General features: G+C 39.5%; 1 protein-coding gene across 1 annotated transcript in view; it reads right to left on the bottom strand.

Moving 5' to 3' along the window:
- The window catches only part of Svep1 (sushi, von Willebrand factor type A, EGF and pentraxin domain containing 1), a 159,160-nt gene that overhangs the window by 40,061 nt on the left and 106,748 nt on the right, over nt 1–12,351 (bottom strand). The window contains exons 35-36 of the mRNA XM_042695890.1: nt 11,504–11,695; nt 9,890–10,057 (exon numbers count right to left, since the gene is read on the bottom strand). Coding sequence (XP_042551824.1) covers nt 9,890–10,057; nt 11,504–11,695 — 360 coding nt within the window. The remainder of the gene's footprint in view (nt 1–9,889; nt 10,058–11,503; nt 11,696–12,351) is intronic.

Below are 12,351 nucleotides of genomic sequence, written 5' to 3' on the forward strand. Positions count from 1 at the left end.
TCCAGCCCCTTTTACCACGGGTTATTTTCCAGGTGGGTTCTTCTTTATAACCAAGCCGGCCTAATTTGTGATTCTCCTACTTACACTTCCCTATGTTGCTGGGATAACAGGCATATGTCACTGCACCCAGCCATGGTGTTCCTCTAGTGGCTGAGAAAACAGGTACTCGACACTGTACTCAGCCATAGGTTGAGATGGAATCCCTCAAACTTCCTCCTCCTCCTCCTGTTCCTCCTCCTGCTCCTACTCTTCCTCCTCCTGCTCCTCCTCCCCTTCCTCCTCCTTTTTTGGCCTTGCTAGCCTCTAACTATGATGCCCCCAATCTCTGCCTGCCAAGTAGCTAGAATTATAGATTTGAGCCACCATGCCTAGTTGATTGGTTCATTTTTTTCCCCCAGATGATGGGCTAGTAATTCATATAGCCTCAGCACTGTGCCTAGCTATACAGATAGAAGTAGCAGAATTATGTAACTGTAATCCCTCTGTACAGTATTTTCACAATAAAAAAACACAAAAAAAGAAGTAGCAGAGTTGGGAACTGAATTTAGTTCAGATTCCAGCACTTACATTTTCCTTCAATATTGCTCTATCTCTCCCTTTTTCTTTTCAAAATGAGTCAATCATAACTATGATTTGTAGGTGTGTAGTAGTACCACCACTGTAGGGGGTGACTAATAGAAATTATTTGACTCACCTATCAGTAAAGACTCTTGTCATTATATACCAAGAATTTTACCTGGGGTCCCTCTTAGTACTTTATGGAGTCAACTATTATGCAAAAGATGGGATTCCTTCATCTTAGCCAGAAATAGGAAATCTATAGAAGATAGACAAATCAACAAAAATGATAGAGCATCATCAGAGATATGTGCATTTAACTTGTGTACAACCATATGTTATGGACAGAAGTGTCTCTAAATGGATACTCATAGACTTCCCCAATAGCTGAGTGAGGTCTTCATCTAGGGCTCCTTCATTTTTGAATAAACTCAGTTCCTTATATGAGAATCTGAACTGAACACATACTTAGGTAGCTTCTGTCTTAGAGGATGCAGGGAAATACCTACAGGCACTATGCTAAGAACATAGTTTTATTATTAAAAAAAGATTCATACTCCCTGATTTGTGCATGTAGATTCCATTGTTCTTGTGTAGTGTGTGCTCTGAGTGGAAGTTCCACTTATTGAAGCTCTTAATGTTTTACAGCACAATTTACAGCATTTTCCTACTTCCAAACAGACATCTTTATGTCCAGGGATTCCTTGATGTGGCTAGCATAGTTCACTGGCTCAAGTTCAGAGACCTAGCCTTAGACATCCTTGGTTTATAAGAATCTATTGTGACATCCATAAAAGTCTTGCTTTATGGCAGAAGCACCTGCCCCAGAATGAACCCTCCTTTTTCCAGAGTCTCTTGAGAACATGAGAACTGTGCTTTATAATTTCAGACCTCTGACTCCTGAGCTTCTGAAAAATTTCCACCAGCAGCTCCTCCCTGATGGAAAAAATACACCAAAACAATTCTACAATCTAATAAAAAATTTGCCCCAAATATGTTTTTGAATAAGTCAGTTCAAAGACTACATTTTCAATGCTACTCCTAATTTCTTTGAACTTTGATCTGACCTGAAAACTTGACTTTTCTTTATGACTTTCAAAGCATACCTTGTTATTCACTTACTGACTCTTATGAGCCTGCTCTGGGCTAGAGTCTCTTCCCTAGTGCATAGATGCTTCCTGAGGGAAGTACTTGTTTATACTTCTTTTCCTCCATATCTCAACATAGAAAGAGTAATTTCTTCTTCCTGATGAATAGGAAGGGAGGAAATGGCTCTCAAAAGGAGTTATGTGAGGAGAGAAGTAGAGAACATTTGTTCAGAAAGAGACAGGAGCAAAAGCATAGGAACAAGATACGACTAGGAAATGGTGGGAATTTAAAAATAGGAGTGGCATAAAGACACTTGGAAAAGGGAAAGAGAGAAACTAATATTGTATGTGAGTGTGTGTGTGTGTGTGTGTGTGTGTGTGTGTGTGTGTGTGTGTGTGTGTGTTTTGATCTGGTTACTGTGCTGGCTGATGGTGAGGAGGTGGCAGATAGAGATTAATGGTGGTACATCACAACTTTGATCTCTATGCCTGTTCCTGGCTCAGAGCTCCCTAAGGTCTTTGTAATTCTCCAAGTGGCAAGGGAAGCAGTAGTTTGGATGACAGATTCAATGAAAACGAGGATAGACATTTACTAATAATGAATAGTATTATTTTCTTTTTTGTTGGTAGTGGGGCTTGAACTCTGGGCCTAGGCACTGTTCCTGAGCTCTTCAGCTCAAGGCTAGTGCTCTACCACTTGAGCCACAGTGCCACTTTTGGTTTTCTGGAGGTTTATTGGAGATAAGACTTTTACAGACTTTCCTGCCGGGCTGGCTTTGAAACTCAATCCTCAGATCTCAGCCTCCTGAGTAGTTAGGATTACAGGTGTGAGCCACCAGCGCCCAGCTTAAATGTATATCTTCTAAAAATACATAAATCAGTCTTTTAAGATTGCAAGGGAGGATCTATTTTCCATACAACACTTATTTTTATTAAAGAAGCACTTAAAGGATGATCAACTTTGTACAGATGATGAGGAAAACATATAAATGCTGGCTACAAAAGCAAGAAAGATTAGACCTGGGACAAATTTAAAATGGAAGACTCTTTCATTAAATTCTATGCAGCATTTTGTATTGTCATTTAAAGAAGCATTGAGGATATTCAATGCAGATTTTTATTTTAAAAACTAGGCCATGCAGATACTAAAACAAATTGTTCTGCTGCATACATCAAAAGGAAAAAAATGGCCAATCAGTGTCACCATGGTGACACATCTGAGGATAAACTGGCCAGAATGCATTTTCATGTTCTTGGATCAATAACTAAAAGTCTTTTGAAACTTCAGCAGAGTAATTTTCAGACACAGACTTCAGTGATTTGACTCACATGAAGTGGAAGCTTACTCATGAGCATGTGCCCAGAAAGCTTTGTGAAAGAGCTGCTAAGAGGGAAATGAGCTCTTCTAACGAGAAGAACCACCCACTAAATAGCACCATGAAATAGCTGCAACTTAATACGATAAATAGAAAGCATGCATGGGCATCAGTAACTAATCTGGTTTTCAGTTCACAGCAACCATCAAAGCTTTTATCTTGTTATATTCAATAATTGCATTTACAAGCTTATAGTTGAGAAGAGTCAAAAGAGAAACATGTGATCTGGGTTTTATGACATTACTAACCCTTCCATCACTCTTGAGTTTCACACCATAAAGTATAAACCTAAGACAGAAAACAACAACAACTGACTACTTCGATGTTTATTCAGGTAGCTGAAACACTCTTCCCTTCCAGCATTTAAAAGTTGTGATGAAAAGTTTCAGTGAATGGATCAAGAAAATGTGGCATCTATACACAATGGAATTCTATGCTTCCATCAGGAAAAATGACACTGCCCCATATGTAAGGAAATGGAAGGACTTGGAAAAAAAATCATATTAAGTAAAGTAAGCCAGACCCAAAGAGACATAGGTCCCATGGTTTCCCTTATTTGTAATAATTAGTATACATCTAGGATAATCTTAGCAGAAGAGCAGAATAGCTCAAGAGCTGTGTATATATGACCATATAAGATGATGCTAAGCTAAATGAACTCCAAGACATGGACACAAGATGTTTTTCTTTGTCAGGACATAATTTGAAGTCACAAAATATACACAAATGTGCTTTCCATCACAATGGGGCTGGCTGTGGTGAAAAAAAATGACAAGATTAGGGAGATAACAGAACCAATTGTCTAAAGTCTAAAAATAGTATGAAGTCTGTTGAAATAAAGATCAAACGCTCAAAATTCTTTTTAAGAAGGAGTGACTACGATCATAATTAGAACAGAAATTCTAGAAACAAAAATATGGAGAACAGAAAAAAAAATTACATGGTAGGTCATTTAAAGGCAGAAATAATAGTCTGGGAAATAACCAGATGTACCACAAACAAGACAAATTAAGAAACATGAAAAAGGGTGGGCGGGATGGGTGAGAATGCGGACAGGGGTGATATTGATCAAGATGGATCCATAAACTGCGTGGTTAAATGGCAACTCCTTTGTACAACTACTTAAATATAATAAAAACGAAGAAACATGAAGAAGACAAGGAAAGGGCCTAATATACTCGAAAAGATTTTAGAAAAAGAGAGAAGAGAAAGTGCGAAAGAATAAACATTTGCATTGAAATAACTAATAAACTAAAAAAATTGGTGGAAGACCTACATTCTTAGATCATAGTGATTTATAAACAAAGTGAAAATAAATACACCATTCACTATACTGTAGTGAGATAGTAAAACAAAATAATCAATGGGGAAATAATTTACTTATAGGGAAATAGCAATGCACTGATTTTCTCAGTCACAGTTCTATCTTACTATTAATTGAACCAGACAACACTTTCTTTTTCCTTTTGTACAGGGGATTGAAGTCAGAGCATGTACTCTGGATGCATAAGTAATTTTAAGCAGAAACTATACGGTTTTTTTTTTTTCCCCTTCATATTTCAAATGGTTTGTCAGAAGTTTGGTCAGATAAAAAGGGACAAGAGAGAAGCTCTTCTTCCATCTGGCTCCTCTGTAGCTCCTCAAAAGGGGACAGATCATATAATGGGGTACAGTGTCTTTTCTCTTATTCAAAGTTTTAATTTTAGAAAACTGAGTTGTGATTCTTGATCTTTACTTAGGAAGTTTCGAGCTGTGCCTAGAAACTCTAGTGTTTCTCCTACCCCTTCCTGTAATATTTTCATGGTACCTAGCCTTACACTGAGGTCTTTGATCCATTTGGAACTGATTCTGGTACAGGGTGAACAGGGTGATACATGAGTATCTAGCTTCAGTTTTCTGCATGTGGATAGCCAATTTTACCAGCACCATTTGTTGAAGAGGCTTTCTTCCAACCTATGTTTTTGGCTCCCTTATCAAATATTAGGTGGCTATTTGTAAGCTTATTTCTGGGTCTTCTATTCTGGATCTTCTATTTTGTTCCATTGGTCCTCAGGCCTATTCTTGTGCTAGTACCAAGTTGTTGTTTTTTTAAAATTATTATTACTATGGCTTTGTAATAAAGCTTGAAGTTTGGGATTCATCTTCCTACAGCACTGTTCTTCCTGCTAAGGATTGTTTTTGCTATTCGGGGCCTTTATTATTCCCTATGAATTTTTGGATTGATTTCTCTATTTCTTTGAAGAAAGTTGTTGGGAGTTTCATGGGTATTGGCATTGAATTTGTATATTGTGTTGGACAGAACTGCCATTTTCATTATGTTAATTCTCTCCATCCAAGAGCAAGGGAGGTTTTTCCATTTCCTTAAGTCTGCTTCAATTTCTTTTTTCAGAGTTTTAATGTTTTTACAATAGAGGTCCTTCACCTTTGGTTAAGTTAATTTCTAGAGATATTTTTGAAGCTATTACAAATGGAGTTGTTTTCCTGATTTCAGACTTGCTCTTCTCATTGTTGGCATACAGGAAGGCTACTGATTTTTGTGGGTTGATTTCATACCCTGCTACTTTGCCAAAGTTTTTTTTTTTTTGAGGGGGGAGGTCTGGTCGTGGGACCTGAATTCTGGGCCTGGGCGCTGTCCCTCAGCTCTTCAGCTCAAGGCTAGCGCTCTACCACTTGAGCCACAGTGCCACTTCTGGCTTTTTTCTTTTTGTTTATGTGGTGCTGAGGAATCGAAACCAGGGCCTCATGCATGCAAGGCAAACGCTCCATCACTGAGCCACCTTCCCAGCCCTTTGCCAAAGTTTTGAATCAATTCAAGTAGCTTGGGTGAGGAATCTATAGGGTTCTTTAAACACAGGATCATGTTGTCTGCAAAGAGGGATAGCTTTACTTCTTCTTTTCCTATTTGGATCCCATTTATTTTGACTTATTTATTGTGCCTTACTGTTCTTGCTAGGAATTGCAGCACTATGTTGAAGAAGAGTGGAGAGATTCTACCTCACTCCAGTTAGAATGGTTATTATCAAGAAAACTAACAATAACAAATGCTGGTGGAGATGAGGCTAAAAGGGAACTCTATTACATTGTTGGTAGGAATGAAAACTTGTTCAACTACTCTGGAAAGCAATATAGAGGTTCCATGAAAGACTAAACATAGAGCTTCTCTATGACCCACCAATCCTACTCCCAGACATTTATCCAATTAACCACAAACCAGACCACACTAACGCCACCAGCACAACCATGTTCACTGCAGCATTGTTTACCATAGCCAAGACATGGAATCAACCCAGATGTCCCTCAGTGGATGAATGGATCAAGAAAATGTGTATATATACACAATGGAATTCTATTCATCCATCAGAAAGAACGATATTGTATCATTCATAAGGAAATGGAAAAACCTGGAAAAAAACTATCAAGTGAAATAAGCCAGAGACAAAGAAACATAGGCTGTACGTTTTCCCTCTTTTGTGGTGATTAGAATGTGCCTATAAGTCTACAAGCAAACACACTGAATGATTAAAATACACACACACACACACACACACACACACACACACACACAGGGACATGACAAATTATATAGGACTGTAGACATTCAAAGGAGGATATGCATAGGAGTGGCTAACAGAGGCTCAATAGCTATGGCATATGATCATATAAAACAATATTTTATATGATGAACTCCAAGAAAAAGAAACAAGAGATACTTTTTAGTTGCTGTTGTTACCATTTTTGTTTTCTTTTCCTTTTGTTTGTTTGTATTTGGAAGGGTAAGGGGGGCACAGAAAAGGTAGAACAAGGGTGAACCATCATAGCAGTGGTACTCACTAGACACTATGTGGAAAATGAACTGTACATCTTGTGGGTGGGGATGGGAGGGAAAGGTGAGACATGGCTCAAAAAGAATTGTATTCACGACCTGATTCATGAAACTGTAACCTCTCTGTATATCAGCTCTACAGAACAATAAAAAATAAACCCGAAACCATCTGTCAATAGTAGGTATTTTTCTTTCAGAGAAATTATAAGTGGCAATGATATGTAACTGTATATATTTTATATTAATTTAAACAGTTAAAATAGTTTTCCCCTAGGTTAGTGAAATGCCATCACTTTGTATAATGATCATGCCACAGAAAATAGAAAGTTGATCTTATAGAAATATGGAGTACATGTTTACAAACAAGACCACACTAAAGCTACCAGCCCAACTATGCTTATTGCAGCATTATTTATCATAGCTAAGATATGGAACCAACCCAGATGCCCCTCAGTAGATGAATGGATCAAGAAAATGTGGTATATATACACAATGGAATTCTATGCCTCCATCAGAAAGAATGACATTGCCCCATTTGTTAGGAAATGGAAAGACTTGGAAAAAATTATATTAAGTGAAGTAAGCAAGCCCAAAGAAACATAGGTCCCATGGTTTCCCTTATTTGCAATATCTAGTATATGTATGAGTCAAGCAGAAAAGGTCAGATAATGTGATGTTAGGAAAATGAACCCTTAGATATGTATTTAAATGTTTTTTTTTTCTTTCATGCATTTGTTTCTAACGCATTTATAAGATTATTTCTTTGTTGCTTTGTATGTCCCTCCCCCACAGTATAACCCCTGCTTTCACTATATTTGATGTCGGTATTATTTGTGGAGGAGATGGGAACAAACAAGTCGTTTAAGGATACAGGTGGACCCATTGCAACAATGAGAAGTACAAGTTGTCATGTCGAAAACAAACTTTACAACTTTGGTGGGGGGTGGGGGGGAGGACTGGGTGGAGGAGCGGGGAGCGGGGGCGGCTGGGAAGGCATGGGAAGGGTAAACAAAGGAGGAGGCTGCAATGCTTGATAAGAAATGTACTCATTATCTTGCCCATGTAATTGTAACCCCTCTGTACAGTATGTTCACAATAAAAAAAAAAAAGAAAAAGAAATATGGAGTAGAATGGTGGTTACCCGAGGCCTCTGTGTGTGTGTGTGTGTGTGTGTGTGTGTGTGTGTGTGTGTATCAACTGAGCCAGTGGCTCTCGATTATAATTCTAGATACTCAGGCTGAGATCTAAGGATTGAGATTTTAAGCTAGCCAGAGCAGAAGAGTCCACGAGACTCTTATCTCCAATTAACTAGAGAAAAGCTAGATCCAGAGGGTGTGGCTCAGGTAGTAGAACACTAACCTTGAGTGAAAAGCCAACCAAGCTCAAGGCCCAGAGTTTAAGCCCTTCTAAACAACCCACCACACACACACACACACACACACACACACACACACACACACACACACACACACACAGACACACACACACACACACACACAGAGACACACACACACACACACACACAGATACACACAATTAGTATAAGAACAGGAAATAGGATTACAGAAAACCTTGATGGGCTATACCTTTCAGCAGAAAGTTTTTTTTTTTGTTTTTTTGCTTTTGGTGGTTGTGGGGCTTGAACTCTGGGCTTGAGCACTGTCGCTGTGCTCTTCAGCTCAAGGCAAGCGCTCTACTGCTTGAGCCATAGTGCTATTTCCTGTTTTCTAGTGGTTTATTGGAGATAAGCGTCTCACAGTCTTTCCTGCCCGGGCTGGCTTTGAACCATGATCCTCAGATCTCAGCCTCCTGAGTAGCTAGGATTACAGGCGTGAGGCATAGGTGCTCGGCTATCAGTAGAAAGTTTTTACCATGAAGAAATGATAAATATTTGAAGAGACATGTTTAACCTGATGTAAACATTACACGATGCGTGCATATAAAATATGCCTTGTACTATATCAATAAGTGTAATTTTTATTCTTTTATGTAGCAATTTTTATGAAAAGGTTTCAGATTTCAGACAGCTATGTACATAAGAACTTTAAATTTATACAAGAACTCAGATCTTTCTGCAAGAAAATGCTGCCACCTGCTGGTAGTTCTGGGTTTGGGGAATGGTTTTACAGATGTGAAATGAAAGAATTTCTATAGACTCTAGTCATCATGACAGTGGCTAAACGTGTTGGGTTTTGAAGTGGTTTTTTTTTTTCCTGAATAACCATGCATTATATAATTTTACTCATCTTAATGTTCATAAGAATAAATCTTTAAGGAACTCATTTTAAAAGTGAGCACAGAGTGATCACACCACTTCCTCATGGCCACACAGTTAGTGCAGAACAGTGCTGAGCTACAAGTCCAGAGACTGCTGTTGCTCCTTCCAGACAACCAAAGAATAAATGTGGTCAATCCAAAGAGTGTGCAAACACCAGTAGTATGAACATATCGAAAATAAGGAATGTGAAAAAAGAATGACTGCAATGTTCTGTAAATCTGATGACCTGGGATTTAAGTAGCCCTCAATGCTTTATTAGCAGCCGGGGAGACTGAACAGAAAATCTCAGAGTGGACCTTTCCTTTCTGTATACCCCACAGGGCTTCCAGGAGATCAGAGCGGCCATCAGTGTAAAGCTCTTTGTGTTTGCTTCCTGTTGCTGAGGTCATTAAATCTGCATTAGGTAAGATCATCAGGAATGAAAAAGCCAGAACTTGATCCCTTTTATTCCCGTGCCAAGACATCTTCCCCTGTGACTTCCAATCTTGCTTTGGTTTTGCATCTTTGGTTAAAGTAGAAAGTCTCTGAGGCAATGTTCACTGTTATTCAAGGCTTAATTGAATAAACTTAATACAATCCAGGAAGACATTGTTTCCACAGGAAAGCATGCTTCCTTTCTGTTGTCACAAATATCAGAGCCTTAAGCTCTCTTTGGCTTTGGCTCCCAGGAAATTTAATTTCATGTCCAGTTGAGCCTGTCTCTGCAGTCAGGAAGTGGCTCTTCCCTGGCCTCTCCCTGTTACCTTTCCTCACAAGCTGTACTCACCCTTCTTTGCAGGTGTAAGTGACAGTGTTTCCAAAGGTGAAGTTACTGCCGGTGATGACAGCATCTTTGATGGCAGGTGGCTCTCCACAGAAGACAAGTTGACAGGTAGGTGGCGCTCTATCCCAGTTCCCTGAAGCGGTGCATTCAATGCGGGAAGGGCCTTGTAAACTACAGGAAGGAAGGAAGGTAGGATTCTTGTTAGCTCTTTCATTGGTTATTTACTACTTTGGAGAGAAAAGAGGCCTCAGAAGATAGAGGACTCTTAAGGAGTTCTAGTACATACAGTGTTTCTTTGCATTTTATTTTATTGCATAAACACAAGGGGCATCTAAATAATAAAAACAATGAATGGGCGAGGACAACTTGAGGACAGCTACTGGGTACTAAATAAAAGCTCCATTGCGCTCATTGGTGCAGGCATGAATATCAGATTATTTGGATGAGAGGGGTTCATAGGCTGGTAGGATCTAGCCAGAGGGAGACTCTTAATGGAGAAAACAGGTAATCTGAGTGAGGACAAAGGGCACTGTCCTTGTCAAGAGCCTGGGCATTTTAACCATGTTCATCATGACGTGATTTCTGGCCTTCCTTTGACTTTACAAACCTTCTATCTCTCTGCCATGGCCTTTGCTTTCCCACCTGATTCAGACTGTCTGCGTTATTCTTTCTGTTTTCTGTTCACTAGATCTGTTTCACTCCAGATACTGGGGGACTATCTTTCTGCTCACAGCCTGACAAAATTCTACTATTCCTTCTATTAAAGCATACTCACTACAAATCAAATTATCTTTTTTTTTCGGTGTAGTAGCAGTGGTGTGTATGTGTGTGTGTGAGAGAGAGAGAAAGAGAGAGAGAGAAAGACAGAGACAGAGAGACAGAGAGACAGTCAGAGAGAGAATCACTAGGGCTTGAATTCAGGTCATTATGATTATACCCTTTTTTGACTAGTTATTTATGCATAAGATCTTTCATTCCTGCCTAGGCACATGCCAGGACCGTGATCCTCCTGTGTTAGGCTTCCTACTATAGCTGGGATGACAGGCACACAGCAAATGCCGAGCCTCTTCCAATGAGGTGGAATACTGCAGACCCTTCTTTCTGGGCTGGCCTGGAAATGCAATCCTCCCAATCTTAGCCTCCTACATAGCTAGGAGGCCAGGTGCATGCCACTCTGCTTATTGAGAAGGGGTTTACATGTATATTTAGGCTGGCCTCAAACCACAAATATCTAGGTATCAGCCTCCCAAGGGCTATACGCCCAAGTATCTAGGATTAAAGGCATGATCTACCAGTGTCTAGCATTCAAAGTAACTTCTTCTGAGTTCAAGGATATAGGCCTTCACTTTGGTATGTAATGTTATAAGCTTTGTAAGTTGCTTTATAAAAACGATCTATTACAAAAGCATTTCATCAGCCATCATTCTACATTTCACAATGGACTATGGGAATAGACTATTTCCCTGGGCATTTACAGTAAGTTAACCCCCAGCAAGCATATACATTGGAGAATATCTTTATGTTTCTATAAGTCAGCCAAGTGAATACAAATTAAAACTAGTGAGTACATAATAAGCAACTGTTGTGGGAAGTGGGTTAGACCTTTCCACACATTACCTGTATCCATTCTCACAGGAATACAAGGCAGTAGAAAGGTAGGTCAGCCCACTCAGAATGTAGTTTCCATGACTTATGTTTTCAGGACTGGGACACTCTACCAGTTCACATGCAGGAGGAGAATGACTCCAAGAACCACTGGCAAGGCAGGATGATTCTTTATCACCAGCCAAAGTGTATCCTTTATTACACCTGAGGGAGGTGGGAAAAGATGAGAGAATACAATTTGCTTTATTTTGCATCATTTCATCTGTACCAAACCCTCTAAAAATCTTAGGAATTTACACATATTGGGAATTTCTCTCTTTCTTGTAGCAGTACTAGGATTTGAACTCAGGACTTGCACCTGCTAGGTGGGTACTCTACCACTTGAGCCACACCTCCAGTCCTTTTGTTTAGTTATTTTGGGGGTAGAATCTTGCATTTATGGACTATCATCCTCTTGCTTGCCATCTCCTGAGTAAGGATTACAGGAGTTAGTGGTTACATTCAGCTTGGAATTTCTCTTTTCCTCCTAATGAAATAATGCTTTAAAATTGCAGATGGAGGGATTGGTTCCTCCACGCCCCCGCTCCCACCAAGATGGAATACCATACATCCTTGTCTCAGGGATCTTGGTGCATAACAAGCAAAGACCAGACTGAGGAATCTGACTTGCCTCCAGTTTATGTCATGGCTTATTAGTTGCAATCAGAAATATTTGCCTTGAGTGTGGTGTAGGCTAGTCTAAATCCCTGTGCTACAGGTTAGAATCAGCATTTAATAACCAAGAGTATTCACTGGCTGGAAATGCCTTCCTCCACAGTGCGTCAAGAGGGTGCTGGTGGGAATAATAGCTTGTCAGAAGA

Source organism: Dipodomys spectabilis, unplaced genomic scaffold (genome assembly GCF_019054845.1).
Source record: "Dipodomys spectabilis isolate Male_0828 unplaced genomic scaffold, ASM1905484v1 ptg000006l, whole genome shotgun sequence".
NCBI classification, from domain to species: domain Eukaryota; kingdom Metazoa; phylum Chordata; class Mammalia; order Rodentia; family Heteromyidae; genus Dipodomys; species Dipodomys spectabilis.